The sequence below is a fragment of the Tamandua tetradactyla genome, chromosome 14, assembly GCF_023851605.1.
Source record: "Tamandua tetradactyla isolate mTamTet1 chromosome 14, mTamTet1.pri, whole genome shotgun sequence".
Classification (NCBI taxonomy): Eukaryota; Metazoa; Chordata; class Mammalia; order Pilosa; family Myrmecophagidae; genus Tamandua; species Tamandua tetradactyla.
The window spans coordinates 81,850,535-81,869,276 of record NC_135340.1 but is presented as its reverse complement, the minus strand read 5'-3'; the positions used below and the strand labels follow the sequence as shown (position 1 = coordinate 81,869,276).

General features: G+C 41.4%; 1 protein-coding gene across 4 annotated transcripts in view; it reads left to right on the top strand.

The window, feature by feature from the left end:
* The first annotated feature begins 7,158 nt into the window (after window positions 1-7,158).
* The window catches only part of MTFMT (mitochondrial methionyl-tRNA formyltransferase), a 59,812-nt gene continuing 48,228 nt past the window's right edge, over window positions 7,159-18,742 (top strand). For 2 of the 4 annotated variants that reach the window (XM_077128215.1, XM_077128218.1), the window contains exons 1-3: window positions 7,159-7,450; window positions 9,221-9,430; window positions 11,217-11,339. In XM_077128215.1, the coding sequence (XP_076984330.1) occupies window positions 7,230-7,450; window positions 9,221-9,430; window positions 11,217-11,339 (554 nt within the window). In that variant the 5' untranslated portion in view covers window positions 7,159-7,229. Of the gene's footprint in view, window positions 7,451-7,486; window positions 8,675-9,220; window positions 9,431-11,216; window positions 11,340-18,742 lie in introns of those variants that run through there. The other 2 variants (XM_077128216.1, XM_077128217.1) reach the window with 2 other exon arrangements.

Below are 18,742 nucleotides of genomic sequence, written 5' to 3'. Positions count from 1 at the left end.
AGGTTGAGGCCTATTGTAAAGGGTCTTAGATTGTAAGCTTTTAAGCAGTCACATATATCCTGGAGTTGTAACTGTTATTTCTAAATTCTGAGACACTGAACTGCTTGTATATAACCTGGTTGTTCCCACAAACTTCCTGTATTTACGTGACACCTGAGACTCACAGTGGGAGCTCTGAAGCTATGAAAGTCAGCAGTGCCCCACACAGGAACTGTTTAAAAAGTTGAAAAAGGGATCAAACTTTGATGAGAGAGACGAATGAAGCTGATCTGGAGAGGACTAAGGTAAATCAGAATACAGAGTAAAGGATTATATCATCCATATTTTAAAACTTCAACTTCTGTATAAGGCCAAAGGCAGAGGTGTTTATTTGGTGCAAAATTTATATTTTAGGTAGCGCATTACCTAATTTAACGTGTACAGTCAGTACATGCAATCTTGAATAGGGCTTGAGATCTTGTTGGTTTGTCCAAGTTAGTGTGATGCCCTGATACATCACAGAGTAATTTGGGCAGTGAATAAAGAAGTATTTGCAAAGTCCACTTGGGGGACTGGGGAGAAAGGAAGAAATATTCAACTCCTGCATCTATGGAATTCCTGATATTCTCGCAAGCAGTGGGGACAACCAAATCAATAGGTTGAGCCCTCTATCTTGGGGTTTGTCCCTATGAAACTTATTCCTGCAAAAGATAGGCTAAGCCTACTTATGGTTATAAGTAGGTTCACCCCTAGAGAACCTCTTTTGTTGCTTAAATGTGGCCTCTCTCTAAGCCAACTCAACAGGAAAACTCACTGCCTTTCCCCCTACGTGGAATATGACTCCCAAGGGTGTAAATCACCCTGGCAATGTGGGACAGAACTCCCAGATGAACCAACACCCAGCATTATGAGATTGAGAAAGCCTTCTTGATGAAAAGGGGTAAGAGAAAAATTAGACAAAATAAAGTTTCACTCTGCAAGTGAAATCACTGCCCTCCCCCCATATGTGGGACATGACATCCAGGGGTGAAAGTCTCCCTGGCAATGTGGGAGAGGGCTCCCAGGGATGAATCCAGACATGGCACCGTAAGATCAACAATTACATTATGACCAAAAGGGGGGAAAGAAGTGTAATTTAAAAAGTATCAGTGGCAGAAAGAGTTCATATAGAGTCAAGAGGCTACTCTGGAGGTTGCTCTTACACAAGCTTCAGGTAGACCTTGCTACCTATCATAACCTGCCAACCCCCAACCAGGACCATTCCGGCCAATCCTAAAGAACACCTAGGACAATATATAAGATTCCACAAGGGTTCCAGGCACGAGAGTAACTTTCCAGAAACCTACAACTTCCAGATGGGTCCCTGGTCCCATCAGATAACTAACATCAGATAGTTCTATCTCCCTACCCCATATTAATGACAGACCCTTTCAACAGCAAAAATTTAGAATTGCCATAGCCCAAACAACTCTAAAGAGGTATGGAAAGATCAAAGGTGATAGTGAAATTATACACAGAAGATAGGACTTAATAAATGAATATGAATGCTGAATCATTAAATTGATATCTTTTTTAGCCTCCAATATTTTAGAGCAGCTAGAAGTAAAAACCTAAAATTGTGAAATTGTAACTCATGTCAAAGTTTGAAACATATTCTACAACTAATTGTGGTGCTGGGCTTTGAAATTTATATATGTTATTTTTCACAAAAAAAAGAAGGAAAAAAAGCCGATTGTGATGATAATATTTTTATTGAAGCCCTCTAGCCTCCTATATTCTGGAGCAGCTAGAAGGAAAAATATGAGAGGATCGTATGGTAGCCCATGACAAACTCTGGGGTCTGTCCTGTGACCACTTGTTGAAGATTGCTTTGAAAACTATTGCTTTTTTATTTCTTTGTTTTGTATATATGTTATACTATACAATAAAAACAGTTAAAAAAAAGTTTCAGTAGCTGAGAAATTTCAAACAGTGTTCAGAGGTTATCCTGGAGGTTATTCTTATGCATTATATGGATATCCCTTTTTCGTTTGTGGTGTATTGGAGTGGCTGGAGGGAAGTACCTGAAACTGTTGAGCTGTGTTCCAGTAGCCTTATTTCTTGAAGATGATTGTATAATGATATAGCTTTTACAATGTGACCATTTGATTGTGAAAACCTTGTGTCTGTTGCTCCTTTTATCCTCGGTATGGACAAATGAGTAAAAACTTTGGATAAAAAAATAAGTAATAGGGGGACAAAGGGTAAAATAAAATGGGTAGATGGAAATACTAGCGGTCTGTGAGAGGAAGGTATGTGCGTGTATGGTATGTATGAGTTTTTTTTTAATTTCCTTTCCTGGAGTGATGCAAATGTTCTAAAAATCAATCATGGTGATGAATTCACAACCATGTGATGATATTGTGAGCCATTGATTGTATACCATGTATAGACTGTAAGTGTGTGAAGATTTCTCAATAGAAATATTTTTAAAAAATGCTAATTCAGCACACGCCTGGAAGAGGTCCAGGAAATGTCTAGAATGAATAAAAATGTGAACGGAAGCGTGCGCGCGCACACACACACACAACACAAAGCCAATCTGGCGGGGTCTAAGGTAAATTAGAACGCTGGGTAAAAGATGATAATGTATGTACTCTAGACCTTCAGCTGCCATATGAGATCGAAGGCAGAGAGGTTTATTATATCTAGAACCTATATTTTCTGTAACACATAATCCTAACCTATCTGGATAGCTCATTTAAACAAGCCAAACTACAGGAGTCCAGAATAGGAACGAGGGCTTCTAATTCTCTATAACTTTATTTAACATCAGGATACATCTCAGACTGTGGCAGGCTTAGGATTGGTCGAATACCTATTTATATATCTTTCATTCTCTGTTTTTCTTAGTAACCAGACACCATCTATTAATTAAAATTCCATTGCTCTCTTTTGAACATTTTTCTTCTTTCCTCTTCCTGTTTCCCTGGGAGTTCTTGAGACCCTTAATTTAAATGTGTGCAAATGCCTCTCAGTCTTTAGGTGAGTCAAAAAATTCAATGTAAGAGGCTTTACTATCTTGTTAATTTCCCATCTTGTTAATTTTCAAAAAGAAAAACTCCTTTCCCTTGTTAACAACTGTCACAGCTCTTTTGCCTGGCGATAGGGGATAGCACACAAACTAAATATATTAAGACTCTCTCTCTTTAAGTCTATTTGGGATAGCCCCTTGGCTTACTTGATTTAGTCAGCAGCGCAGGGAAACCTTCTATTACTTGGCTGCTTCTCCTGCCTGCAGTACCATACCTGGTTCCCCTTTCTGGGACTCCCGATGTCCCTCAGATGCTAGGGAACCTCTCGAACCTCTCCCCTTGAGGACACCCAGTCCTGCGAGCCCACACTGCCTCTCCATCCCTCCCGTGAACTGGAAAGACATCCCAGGTTTTTGTTTGGGGGTGTCTATTACATCAGCAATCACCTTAGCATTTGTGTATCATCTGTAAGGGCCTGGGGGGGCATGGCACGTCCCAATCTGTCCCCCCGCACGTGGCTTTGCAGCCCCAGCCCTGAATTACAGAGCTGTTGTATGGATTAGGGCGTGATGATGTCTCCTACAGACCCCACATGGGGCAGTAAGAACAGACAACCAAGTCGGACTCACAGGCCCTGGAGCAAGAGACATGTCCACGGTGCTCACTAACCAAAGAGGTTGGTGACAGCACCTTTGCTTAGCGGATTTATGATGCTGCCATAGGCAGGAGACAGCAGTGCAGTAAGCTGCTGTCTGGGGTACTGTATTCCCAAAAGCCTCACTAGGCTGTGTCCTTAGGTGCAGTTGCTCCCCTTGGCACTGGCCTGACGGCTGTGTGAGGCAGACCTTCCCCTGGTCACATGTGGCATTGCCTCCCAGGCCCCAAGCAGGAGCTCTCATGGACATGGCGTGCACCTTCTTACCAGCCAGAGCTCTGAACCTTCACGGTGCCCTCCTGCCATCCCTCCATTTCTCCCAGTGCTCTGGCTGCTCCCCCTTTGCAAAAAAGGGCTGATTGAATACAAACACCTACTCTACCTATGGTAGACCTGGGCACCCTACGGGTAGGAGAGGGAAAATACTGCAGTCTCACTTGAGGGTAATTTACCTTCCTTAGGCTATCGAGGTAATGTTCTGAAACCTTCTACCTAAGGTAGAAGACACACACAAATTTAATCTGTGGCAGTCCTCCGCACCCCACAGCATTTATACACATGTGGTGAGGAGTAGGATGGGAAAGAGGAGAAGAGCAGATACTTCCTACTTCTTCCCACCCCCAGCCATGGAGGCCAGTCCCACATTCCAGCTCTCTACAAAACATCTCCACATGCTCATCTCATCACTTCACTTTCAAAACATTCAAAGCAGAGTCATTATCACGTTTGTCCCCAAGGAGGTCCTTTCCTTCTGTCAACAGCACTGCTATTGTCTCATCATTCAGGAACCTGGAATAATTTCTTTGATTCAGCACGCAGACATGCTCCAATCAATAAAGAAGAGAAACTTCTGCAAACTGGAGCACCAGCTGAATTAGCATTCTCTAAGTTCTATTTTAGTCCAGTCCCCTTGGGTGCACTTTCTGGACTTAATTTATTACCTAAAACTCGTTGTCCTCTGGGGTTGGGGTCCTTATCCTCTCTGGGAGCTTTAATAACAGTTTCAGAGTGGATTTGTCTGGGTTTGAAAACGGAACTCCCATACATCCCAAACGTACCACAAAGATGTTCAGAAATACCTTCATTTTAGCATTTGGGGGAAACTTCAATCCTTACAATAACCTCAGGTTCTTTTTCTTTTTTTCTTTTTGAGAAAGAAGTTTGCTGCAAATCAAAAGACTATTCACCAAAGAATTAGATGTTAATGGTAGAAGGCAGCTCTGTGGGGCAAAGAAAACAGATTGGCAGGGGCCCCTGAGACTGAGTGGTCGCCATGTGGTGGGCCGAGGGTGTTGTGAGGAGTTCTAGCGCCGGCCTACTTGTGGAGCCTGAATTCAACAAGCTTAAAACCAACTAGGGGATAAATGACAGAAACACAAATACGAAGCCACACCTTAGATAACAGCTGGGTTCTAAGGTGGGGATGAATCAGTATTACCCATATTTATAGGCCATGTCGTACGGGAAAAGACCATTCTTTGAATAGTAGAACCATATTCCATTTACCCCAAGAAAGAATTTTTTTTTTCTTTTAATTTTTTCTTTTTTTTTTATTAATGGAAAGAAAAAAAAAAAAGAAATTAACACAACATTTAGAAATCATACCGTTCTATATATGCACTCAATAATTCTTAACATCATCACATAGATGCATGATCATCGTTTCTTAGTACATTTGCATCGGTTTAGAGGAACTAGCAACACAACAGAAAAAGATATAAAATGTTAATATAAAGAAAAGAAATAAAAGTAGTAATAATAGTAAAAAACAACAACAACAAACAAACAAACAAGCAAACAAAAACAAAAAAACCCTATAACTCAGATGCAGCTTCATTCAGTGTTTTAACATGATTACTTTACAATTAGGTATTATTGTGCTGTCTATTTTTGAGTTTTTGTATCTAGTCCTGTTGCACAGTCTGTATCCCTTCAGCTTCAATTACCCATTGTCTTACCCTGTTTCTAACTCCTGCAGAACTCTGTTACCAATGACATATTTCAAGTTTATTCTCGAATGTCCATTCACATCAGTGGGACCACCAAGAAAGAATATTGAAACAGAACTTGACTGAAGGAATAGAAGTTTCTGGGGTCCCATCCCCCTTTCCATCTCATATGTGCTCATAGAAGCAGAGTCACTGGAAACAAAGTCTCTCCTTTCCTCTTTGTCTTTCTCTTTAACTCACAGGTAGATTTGCTTGTTTATGCACATATTAGACAACTCCCCTTGATAATACCAAACCATGTGAGAAGCAGGAGTCCCCTCAGAACATTAAGAGGGTGCATGGAGAGAGGCATGGAGGTGAGAGCTCAGGCTTCTGAGCTTGGCATTGAAAAATGGATGCCATTTAGAGAGGAAGAACAGTGGCAAGGGCAGGCTAGAAAGATAGCATGAGCAAAGGCATGGAAGCAGAAATGTGCAGAGCTTATAATTCAGGAAAGAGGTCTCATCCAGGGCACTGGGACTAAAACTTTGTGTGATGGGGAAAAGGTGGTGAGTTTAGGACTGGAAAGGAATTTGGTCTTTGCTTTACATTCAAGGCCACTTCATGTATGTGCCACCACACTCAAGGAGAAGGCCACTGCCCAGGCCTTGGGAGTACAGAATCTTAGTACCAAAGATCCTCAAAGGTCTTCTGGGAACAAACTTCCCTGCCCATTTTTCTTAGGACTCTCCTCTACAGTATTCAGACTTTGAATCTTCGGTGTGTTGTAGGAGTAAGAGCAAGAGAGGCAGCTTTCTATGCACAAAGGTGACTGTGGGCAAGTCACTGAGTCTCAGTTATTTCAGATGCAAATGGGACATTAACTTGTCTGATATGTAATTTAGCTGTGAAGATCAAATGGTTAGGAGAGTGGACTTTGGGGCTACAGGGACAAGTGTCTCACCCCTGCTTTGCCATTTACTAGCTGTGTGCACCTTAGATACTAATAAGTCCCTTGACGTCACTGAGCCTCGGGTTCTCTTCAGAAAAATGGCTGTAATAATATCTTCCTCATATGGTTGATATGAGCATCAACTGAAATAATGGATGTAAAATGCTTAGCCAATCATTGCAAATGTAATTAATACCACTGAATTGTATACTTTAAAGAGGGGAAGTTTATGTTGTATATACGTTATCATAATAACGTATTTTTTCTTCCCTTTTAAAAGGGAAGAAAAAATACGTTGAACTAAAAAAAAAAAAACTGAGCCAAATACGTGGCACATAATAAAATACCCAGTAGAGATTAGTTATCCTAATGAGTCAGAAAATGACACAGCACTACTTAAATAGATGAGATTTCACTGTCTAAAAACACATACGAGTTGTTCCCTAACTGTCCTTTCTGGAGGCAGACTAAAGACTGCGAACAAATGCGGTATGAATCACATAGAAGCTTGACTCAGATGGGGCCACGCCTTCAAGCACGCAGGTCCCGCCCCTGCGGTCTCAAAGTAGGCCCCGCCCCCAGCTGTCTCTAGCCCCGCCCATTAGATGTCCTCTCCAGCCCCGCCCTCAAGGCATGCACCCTCACCTCTCACCCCTCACCCCGACGCGCCTGCGCAGGGTCGGTAGCCGGGGGCTAAGGGTATGAGGGTGCTGATACGGCGCTGTTGGGGGCCCCAGTCGGCTTGCAGCGCCGCCAGCTTAAGGCCGAGTTCCTTTTGGCGAGCGCCGGCTGAGCTCGGCGGAACCCCCGGCGGGGAGGAGGGCCAGGGCGCCCGAGCCCGTGAGAAGCCGCCTTGGCGGGTGCTCTTCTTCGGCACCGACCGTTTCGCTTGCGAGACGCTGCGGGCGCTGCACGCCGCCAGGTACCCGGGCCAGGGCTTGGGGTGGCTGGGGGCGCTGAGGGCGCCGAATAGCCTCTCCGGCCGGATCCTAAGGGTTTTGGACGATTCCTCTGGGAATCTGAAAGCAGGGCCTCAGAGGGCTCTGGGCCCAGGTCTCGGCGTCCCCAGACCTGGGTGCCGGGTCCTGTCTGGTGTACACCCCCGACTCCCGGCGCGGTCTGTCGGCGGTTCTAGTGCGTACCCAGGGATCCGCCGTGCCAGGCCAGTGCTAGGCGTTTTGCGCACCTTATCTCTGTCCAGCCCCACCCCGCGCCTGCCGGTTTTGATTTTGAGGAAACCGGAGATCATAGAGGTTAAACCACTTGCCTAAGGTCAGCACCTGAGCTGATTGCCACTTTGAAGTCCGCCCCCCTCTTCTACTACCTCCTTCAGCTTTCCACATATCCCACTTGTACCCTCCAGTCCTAAGGGCTTGTTCTTATGAGGCACATGCATTCCTCTGTACACTGATGCCTCACTCCTTCACTCCCCATGGTCTCCCTGTATACAGCAGTATTCAATTTTCTGAAGCGAAAGTGAGGACATAGTCCAAAAACGAGCTTTGAAAAAAACGAATACAATTATAAATCAGAAGTCTTAGGTATACATTTAGTTGTATAAAAGTTAACAAATCTTATTTACGGGAAAGAAAAAAAAATTGAAATCCAACCTGTCCTGAAAATTCATGGTATATGGCTTCTGTATCCATATATACTGTTCTCCCTCCTTACCCTCAACCTACTTGTTTTGTTTCCCCACTTGCTTTTTCTAGAGGCCTCCTCCCCATATTCACTTCTGTCATACTTATCAGGTCTTCCCTACAAATGCTTCCCAGCCACCCTCATATTGAGTACCTCTTCAATCCCCTTGTATCATATTCCCCCCTTTACACACTCCCTTCTGTATCCACATCCTGAAAAACCCCCTACACTCCAGGATACCTTTATGTTGCTGTTTCCTCATCTTGCCACATGCAGCTCTCATTGCATGTGTCCTTACCCTTCCGGACGATGCTTTACTTGGCAGCTTTCTCTTTAGTTCCATCTTACATACACCTTTTCTTATAACTGCTCAACATGTACATGCAATATATGTTTAATAAATAAATGTACAGCCCCTGGTCACTGGAATACTATATGTAGCAGGAAAAAAGAGTGAGGTCGTGCTACATGTACTTGAATATACATGCCATGGAGTGATGCTAAGGTATATATTTTTGTTTTTGAAAAATTATATGTTATTTGGAAAATGCATGATTATGGTACAAAATTTAAAAAGATATAATACACTGATAAGTCACTTGTACCTCTGTCTCGCAGTTCCTAATTTCTCCAGAGAGCCAGTTTTGTTTCCTATTCTTCTAGTAATAGTTAGTACATATACAATAATTTGTATATTTAACCCATTTTTTTAAAAAACTCACATAATATATTCTATATAGCATTGTTAAGGGAGAGAAACAATTATAAAACATGTATAACATGATCCCAGTTGTATAGAATGTATATATGTTTCTGTGTAGGCATGGGAAATCTCTAGAACCATTCTGTCCAAACAGTAATCACATGTGGCTCTTTAAATTTAAAATAAATAAAAATTCAATTCCTCCATCACACTGGTTTTAATTATTTAGCCCTAACTGCTTTATGATTTTAATCATAAATTTATCTTAGGAGTCTGAGAAATAGTTTAACTTTTGATCATTGTCTATAATACTAACTGTAATGTTTTCTTCCAATCTTTCCAACTTAGGGAAAACAAAGAGGAAGCATTAATAGAAAAGTTGGAGGTGGTCACAGTGCCTTCCCCATCATCAAAGGCACTGCCGGTGCCGCATTATGCTGTGCAGTCTCAGCTTCCAGTATATGAGTGGCCAGATGTGGGCTCTGGAGAATATGATGTTGGAGTAGTGGCTTCATTTGGCCGACTTTTGAGTGAAGCCCTTATTCTTAAATTCCCCTAGTAAGTCTTATTTATATGGAAATATGGTATAGAAACCTTGGTCTTTATAAATGGACCTCGTATCTAAGGTGTGAAAACTTGAATTCTAATTATGCCTACTTTAGTATTTTCTCTTAAAAAACAGACTTTATTATGAATTATTATCAAAATGTATTAAGCTCCTTACCACTCTCTGTAGGCTCTCCTCCAGCCTCATTCAAATTCCATACATATAATGACAACTCCCAAATTTATACCTCTCCTCAAATTCCAGGCTCCTAATACCCAATTGCCTTCTCCACAATTCTGCTTGGATGTCTAATTAACCACCCCACATTGAAGATGTCCAAAAACAAATTCTCGAACTTTTGCCCCAAACCAGTTCCTCAATAAGATTGATTTCTTATCTCATACATCACATTCAGACCAACAGGAAATCCTGTTGGTTCTGCCTTCAACATCTGTGTAGAGTTAGACTATATCTCATCAATTCTGCTGTCACTCTCACCTGTATTATCACAATAACCTAACTGGTCTCTATTACCCTTTCCTCTTTGGAGTCTTTTACCAAACCCGCAGCCAAAGGGATCTTTTTAATAGCATCAGTCAGATCATGTCAATCAGTTCAAAATCCTCTGGTGGTTTTCCATCTCACTCAGAATAAAACAACATAAAACAAATTGTTATGTTGGCCTATAAGGACCTATAAGGTTTGGGCCCCAGCTGACTCTCTGGCCTTGCCTCCTAATACTGTTCCCCAGGTTCACTCCACCGCAGCCACATTGACTTCAGTTCACTGCTGGGCCTTAAACTTGTCAAACATTTACCTTCCTCAAGACTTTTTATGCTTATTCTCATTGCTTGAAAAGTCTTTCTTCCATATATCTGCATGGCTTATTCCCTTACCTTCTTTGCCCAGGTATCACCTTATCAGTGAGACCTTCTTTGACAACTGCTTAAATTGCAATCTCCAACCCAATATTCTTTATCTCTTTTCCTGTTTTATTTCCCTCCATTACGTTTAGGACCATTTTACAGATTTTTTACATGTTTTGCTTTTTATTGCTTATCTCCCGCTTTTTGTACATAAGCTCCCTGAGGGCAGAATTTTCGTTCACTGCCATGTGTATCCCTTACACTTAGGATGGTGGCTACACATCAGTTGTGCTCAGTAAATAATTGTTGGATAACTGGGACTGGGCTGAACAGTAAAGCTTAGAAAATAAGACTTTCTCGCTCACACATGCACACTCAAGGGCACACTGAGGTTGATGGAGATATCATTAAACTCATGGCAGGTTAGTAAAGTAAATTGCTCATCAGTGAATGATAGATACATTAGGATAACAGGCAAAGGTGAATAGATCATTTGATGAGGATTCAAGAAGCTTGTTTAGGCATTTGGTATATAAACTAAGTGAAGTGAGGGTAATAACAGTGTGACTAAATTATAGAGTTCACATTGTACATGAAATGCGTAATTACTATATGATTCTTCTCATATAGTAACAAATGCACTTTTTGGTTTTGTAAAAAAATGCCAGACATCATGAGCTTTTGTGAAACATCTCTGGAGCAATGAATAGTTGCCGCCCTGTTTTAAATTAGATTTCATTGGTTGATTATTGTAAAAGAATGAACTTGTCTCTGATTCCTTCATTTTAGGTCATACAAGACTAGTTTTAACTGTCATTTTTTTCAAAGTGTCTGAAAAAGCTTAATGATAAAAAGTATCATAGTAGTTTATGCAGCAGTAACTAAAGGGTGCAGCCTACTTGCATACTAATGTCTGCATTTTCTGACTCAGTGGCATATTGAATGTCCATCCCAGTTGCCTCCCGAGGTGGCGTGGTCCAGCCCCTATAATCCATACAGTGCTCCATGGAGACACAGTTACTGGAGTAACAATTATGCAGATTAGACCTAAAAGGTACAACACATTTTATTTTCTTGAGATTTTTGTGATTTTTAAATGCTGATGTCAGTCTGTTTGGGGGAAAAATGTAATGGGTGGTGTATGCTAATTTCTGTAATTCCAGAGTGCTTCCTTTGCCTGTTTTTTTTTTCTTTTTCCTATTTTTAATACAAATCATTTATCTTCTAGTATTTATACAATGTCTCTTTAAAGTCCTTGTGAAATTTTTAATTTTTTAATTGAAATAAATTCTATTAACAACTGGATTTCTAGAAAATATACTGTGTAAATGAGGGATGAATTTTGGGGGGGTTTACATATTTTATTTTTTTTAAGTTTTCTAATTTTCCTCAAAATTGGTTAATTAATGTCATTAGCCTGGAAGAGGTACCTTTTTTTTTTTTTGACTTTGTAAAAGGGGAGTTTATTAAGTTGCAAATTTACAGTTCTAAAGCTTTGAGAATGTCCCAGTTAAAGCAAGTCTATAAAAATATCCAAATTAAGGCACCAACAAGAGGTTAGCTTCACTTAAGAAAGGCTTATGAAGTTCAGGGTTTCTCTTTCAACAATGTTCACACCTGGTGAACATTACAGTGTCTGCTGGCTTTCTCTCCAGGCTTCTTGTTTCATGAAGCTCCTCCAGGGGCATTTCCCTTCATCATCTCCAGTGGTTGGAAGAGGTAACTTTTAATGGTGATATTGTTAATTGTGGTCAGTCATACTTAAAAAGTAATTTCCAAATTGGCAGAATCATAATTGCATCTGGTAAACACTGTTTGCAAAGTATGGTGATGAACCTAGATGACCTCCCCAATATTCCAGGAAAAAAATGAACCCAACTCTGCCGTTATATAAATGTCTTGTCATAGTTTAGATTTATTGAATCCTATATAAGAGTTGCACCAAAAAGGATTTATCATGAATTTGGTATGAAAATTTAAATCAAAGATTAATTTAAAAATTAAAAACAAATTAAATTTCATTAACTATTGATAGTTACTCAGAGAGATGGATTTTTGTGTTAGTTGTTATGACTGTTGGTTCTGCTAGTCTTGTTTTCTGAACTTGTCAAAGCTTTTTTGACCTGAAGTAAGACTATATTATGTACCATTGTATAATGTAATTGTCTTAAACATTACTTTTTTCTATCATACCTAGAATTTAAGAAATTATTGCTTAAAATTACTTGTGTCAGGAACTTCCAGGGAAGATAGTGTAGTAGGGGCTTCAGAATGCACTCTTCCCCCAAGAACAGCTAGTGGACAGGCAGAAACCATTTGAAACACCTGTTCTGGGGCTCCAGAGGCCAGGGGACCACTGTACAGTACCTAGGGAAGAGCGGGACTAAGAGACTGAGAAATCATGTTAAAGAACTGTGAGTAATTAACTCCAGGGTGGTGGCCAGCACCCATCTCCCACTTTCAAGACAAATCATCTTGATTCTAGTCCTGGCTTCCTGCTGTGAACCAAGAGGGACATGTAAGCCCTCTTCCCCAAGAACAGGGTGGGGCACAGCCAAGTGCTGATCACTTTTGATTTGTGAATTTAAATCATTGCATCCAACTCTGAACTGCTGTTTTAGCTTGCCCTGGACAGGGATATCTATGACTTTTGTTTCAACCCTATCCCCAACAATGGCAAAGGCAGTGAAGGTTTAAAGACTCAGTGCTTCCTTAATTTGCTGAAGAATGCCATCTGCTGGGCAGGCCAGGAAAGCATAGCTTCAGGGAGCTGTCAAAAAGGCTTTTTAGCATCTTTCCTGACCCTCTCCCCAGGGTTCTCTGGAACTGATCTCTACCCCTTTCATGGGTCCTTTGCCCTGTTTTGGCTTGGAAATACTGACTTTGAAAAGTCCTTTCTGGGGTGATCTTCCACCCAGAATTTGCCCTACAGGCAAAAGCAGCTACAGACAACAAAAAGGAGAGTTAAAAAAAAAAAATAGAGGAAAAACAAAAACAGCTGAACAGATCAAGATTCCCAGAGGAGGAACAGAGGAAAGGAGGCTTTCTCCTGGGTGTGATATCATTGCACAAATAGTGCAATCTCAAAAATTGTATCATTTACTCGGGGCAAGAATTAGATGAACAAGAGCTGAAAAAATAGGATCAGTTAAACATAGGCTATTCAAAAAGTCTAGAATAAGTTGAACCAAGTGTCAGAGAAGATCCTTAACACAAAGCAAATCAGCAACAAAACCCTAGGCAAGAGAGAGAAATTGACCTTGAGATTAAACTCATCAAGATAATCAGGGCTTAGACATCAGCAAAAATTTACAAGTCATACTAAGAAACAGGAAAATAGGGCCCAGTCAAAGGAACAAATTAAAACTTTGGAGGAGAGACAGAATTTGGAACACTAATCAAAGATGTTCAAATCTAAATCAATTCAGGGAGATGAAGGAAAATATGGCTAAAAAGATATGGGATGTTGAGAAGGCATTGGACAAGCATAAAGATGAATTTGAGCATACGAAAAGAAAAATAACAGAACTTACAGGAGTGAAAGACATAATAGAAGAGATTTAAAATGTACTCTAAAAAGGCATACAGCAACAGATATTTGGACAGGTAGAGGAAAGAATTGGCAAACTAGAAAGTAGGGCAACTGAATTCTTACAGAAGAACAGACAGAAAAAAAATGAAAAAATTGAGCAGGGCCTCAGGGACTTAAATGACAGTATGAAGTGCACAAACATATGCCTCATGGATGTCCCAGAAGAGGAAGAGAAAGGAAAAGGAGCAGAAAGAATATTTGAGGAAGTAATGGCCAAAATTTTCCTAACTCTTATGAAAGATATAAATATACGTGTCCAAGAAGCACAGTGTACTCCAAACAAAATAAATCCTAATAGACTTACTCTGAGACACATACTAATCAGAATGTTAAATGCTAAAGATAAAGAGAATCCTGGAAGCAGCAAGAGAAAAGCAGCTTGTCAAATAAGGGGAACCACAATAAAATTAAATGCCACTTTCTCATCAGAAACAGTGGAGGCAAGAAGGCAGTGGTATGCTATATTTGAGGTATTGAAAGACAAAAACTGCCAAACAAGAATTTTTTGTCTGGCAAAACTGTCCTTCAAAAAAGAGGGAGACTTTGAAATATTCACAAGAGGTGGGGCAAGGTGCAGCTTAGGGGCAAGGTGGCAGCTTAGTGCAGTGTAGAATTTAGTTCCAGAGCAGCTGGTAAGTAGCTAGTAAGTAACCAAGAATGGTACAGAACAACTGCTGGGGAAACATGAGTGACCAGACACACAGTGTACACCAGTCTGGACCAGGTGGACTGGCTGAGACCCCACACAGAACTGTAAGTTCCTTAAGCCACAGAGGCTGGTGCCCCTCCCCCATGGACACAACAGGCTGGTTCCCCTAGGGGAAAGGAAACAGACTTTACTAGCAACAAGGGTTAAGGTCAACCAAGCTCCAATTGCAGAATTAATTAACAAATTTTGACTAGTGAAAATAGGCCCTGTGCTGGTTTGAAAGGATTTAAAACCATGTGGGTTTTTTTTTTTAATTTTTATTAATAAAACCAATCAATATACAACACGAACATTCTTAACATATGAACATCATACTTGGTGTGCAGTCAGTGGCTCACAATATCACCACATAGTTGTATATTCATCCCCATGATCATTTCTTAGGACATTTACATCACTCCAGAAAAAGAAATAAAAAGAAAAAACTCATGCATACCATACCCGTCTCCCCTCCCTCTCATTGACCACTAGTATTTCCCTCTACCCAATTTATTTTAACATTTGTTCCCCCTATTATTTATTTACTTTTTAATCCATATTTTTTACTCATCTGTCTATATTGTAGATAAAAGGAGCATCAGAACAAAGTTCACAGTCACACAGTCACTTTGCAAAAGCTTTGTCATTATACAATCATCTTAAAGAAACGTGGCTACTGGAACACAGCTCTACAGTTTCAGGCACTTCCCTCTAGCCTCTCTAATACACCTTAAACTAAAAAGGGGTTCTCTATATAATGTGTAAGAATAACCTCCAGGATAACCTCTCAATTCTATTTGAAACTCTCAGCCACTGATACTTTATTTTGTCTCATTTCTCTCTTCCCCCTTTCAGTTGAGAACATTTTCTCAGTCCCTTGATGCTGAGTTCCAGCTCATTCTAGGTAAATACATGTTTTAATCCTACTCAATCTTGTGGGAGCATCCATTTTTCTTAATCCCTATTCAGTAATGTAGTTTGGAAACTTGAATGGTTTATCTCCACAGAGATATGACTCAATCAATTGTGGGTATTAACTTGATTAGATGGAGACATGTCTCCACCCATTCCAGGTGGGTCTTGATTACTTTACTGGAAAACTTTAAAAGAGGAAGCATTTTGGAAAAGGCTTGAGATTCTGAGGGAGCAGAGAATAACAATTCAGCCATGAGAGGAGAGAATGACAAGAGCAAGAGCCCACGCTGCCAGAAACCTTTGGAGATGAAAAAGGAATATGTCCCCGGGGGAGCTTCATAAAACAAGTAGCCTGCAGAAAAAGCTAGAAGACATCGCCACGTTCACCATATGCATTTCCAGTTGAGAGAGAAACCCTGAACCTCATCGGCCTTCTTGAACCAAGGTATCTTTCCCTGGGTACCTTAGGTCAGGCACTTCTATAGACTTGCTTTAATTTGAACATTTTCACAGCCTTAGAACTGAAAGCTAGCAACTTATTAAATTGCCCTTTTTAAAAGCTGTTCCATTTCTGGTATATTGCATTCCAGCAGCTAGCAAACTAGAACAGGACCCCAGCACAAATAAACCTGGGTTAAGCACTAAAGGAAACAAAGTAACAAGTAAAGTAAAAGGAGTTAATTCTCTAAAGGGTGTATCTTCCTCAGGTGAAAGGTGGGATGCTCAAGTGAAATCCTTTCTTCAAGAAATTCAGACCCCAGGGATTGGAAAACTGAAGAAATTAAAGTCATCCTACAACCTCACCTTCTCAACCATGCCACCATCAGGGAGAGTCTGCTAAAATTAAAGGCACCTCATCACTTTATGCTGGTGAGAATCTGGGGACTGGCAAGTGCCACATGCTGGGCAGAATAGGAAAAGCAGAGTCTAGAGGCTTCATAGGAAAGTCTGTTAACCTGCTGAGTCTGACCCTCAGGGAAAACTGAATCTGGCTACTCTTTCCTCCTGAGACATGAAGCTGTCTGGTCTGGGAAGATCTGACTAGGGTCTATAGTATCTGAGGAGACCCTCTTCAAAAAAAAAGGCTCCATAAAGGCAGAGCAAGAAACAGAAATACAAGAAGTGAAAAATTCTGTTCAATTAAACAAAACCTGTGCCAGAGATCTAGAATAAGTTGAACTGAATGTCAAAGAACAGGTAGAGAATGAAGCCATCCAGCCAGAAAATTATAGATAAAAGAGTGAAAACAACCTCCAAAATAAACTAATTAAGGAAATTAAATGCCCAGATGCCAGCAAAAAAAAAAAAAAAAGATATGGCCTAGTCAGAGGAACAAACCAACACTTCACATTAGATATAGGAATTGACACAGATAATTCAGGATGTTTTCAGTTGAGGGAGGATATAGAGAAGACATTGGGGAAAGAAAAAGAAGAACTTGAAAGTTTTAAAATATTCACAGATAAACTGAAACAGAGAGTTCATCAACAAGAGACCTGCCCTACAAGAAATACTGAAGGGAATTCTGCAGGCTGAAAGAAAAAGACAGGGGAGAGAGGCTTGGAGGAGAGTGTAGAAGTGAAGATTATAAGGTAAGGGTAACTAAAAGGGTAATAAGAGAGACGGAAATAAGATATATAAAAAGCAAAGGATAAAATGGTTGAAGTAAATACTGCTGCCTTTACAGTAAAAACATTGAATACTAATGGAGTGAACTCTCCAGCAAAAAGACAGTGGCAGAATGGATAAAAAAAATATTATCCATTTATATACTGTGTAGAAGAGACTCACTTTAGACCCAAGGTTACAAATGGGTTGAAACTGAAAGGCTAAAAAAAGGTATTCCACACAATCAGCAATGAAAAAATAGTTGGGATAGCTCTCCTACTAATGGACAAAATAGACTTTAAATGCAAAAATGTTATGAGACAAAGAAGGACACTATTAATAAAAGGGGCAGACTACCAAGAAGAAATAATAGTCATAAATAAGCATCTAATGCATGAGGCAAACTGTGGAAAAATTAAAGGTAGAAATAGATGTATTTACAATAATAGCTGGAGGCTTCAATACACCACTCTCATCAATAGACAGAACATCTAGACAGAGGATCAAAAAGGAAGCAAAGACCCTTCTGGGAAGATGGTGAAATAAGATACGCTGAGTTCATCCCTGCTCCAAGAAACAGCTAGAGAAGTGACAGAAAAACAACTGGGACAGTGATTCTAGGTTGCAAGTCTTGTACACCATATACAGAGGCCCTGGTTGAAAAAGCTGAGGAATTGAGATATAGAGAATTGAAGACCATTCAGCTAGTGAAAAGAGCCTAATGTGCTTCTTTCCAAATGGAAGCCCAGAGCTCTCAGGAGTGCATGGACAGGGAGGCAGGGACTTGGAATTAAGCTAAGCTGTGTTCCTTGAATGTGCCACAACCACACTTGCTGACCTCCTGCGACCCACGACCCCCCATGCCACCCACATGCCTGAGCCCCACCCCCACCCCCGTAAACTGTACCCTCCCAAACCCCACCCTGTGCCCCAAGCAGCCTCGCCCTGCCCCCCCTGAGACCTGTGCATCCTCTTCACACATCCCTGCCCCATGCACATGCATACCCTTGCCCCTCCGCCCCCAGGACCTGCACACTTGCATACCCTTGCCTGCCTCACCCCCTGCAGTTGCTCACATCCACATCTGTGTCATATACTCACACCCTGTACATACATACACCCCCACCCCAGTCCCACCTGAGCTCTATGAATGCTCACAGCCATGCCTGTCCCCGCATCCCTGCGCATGCACACACCTGTGTCCCACTCTCCCTGGCACCCACGTACCCACACCTCATTGCCTTGATCACTGCCCCCTGCAGCCCACTGCCCCATGCAAATGTGCACCCTGCCCCAGCTGTACCCCCTGCCCTGCACATGCTCATACCCTTGCCCTGCACCCCTGCAGGTGCTCACGTGTGCATCTGTGCCAAATCCCCCACTCTGTGCATGTACAAATCCATGCCCCATGCACCTGTGCACCCTTACCCCAGTCCCCTGTCCATGCCTGTCCCCCACACACCTATACACTTGTCCCAGGTCTGCCTTCTACCCCACACAACCTATGCACGTGTGCCCCACCCCATCCCCTGCTGCTACCTCTGCACATACATTCTGTAACCACACATGTGCACCTTTTTGTTCTGGAAACTCCCGAAATAGCCCTCCCATACAATCATGCACCTGTACCCCACCTGCCCCACCCTTGTGCCCC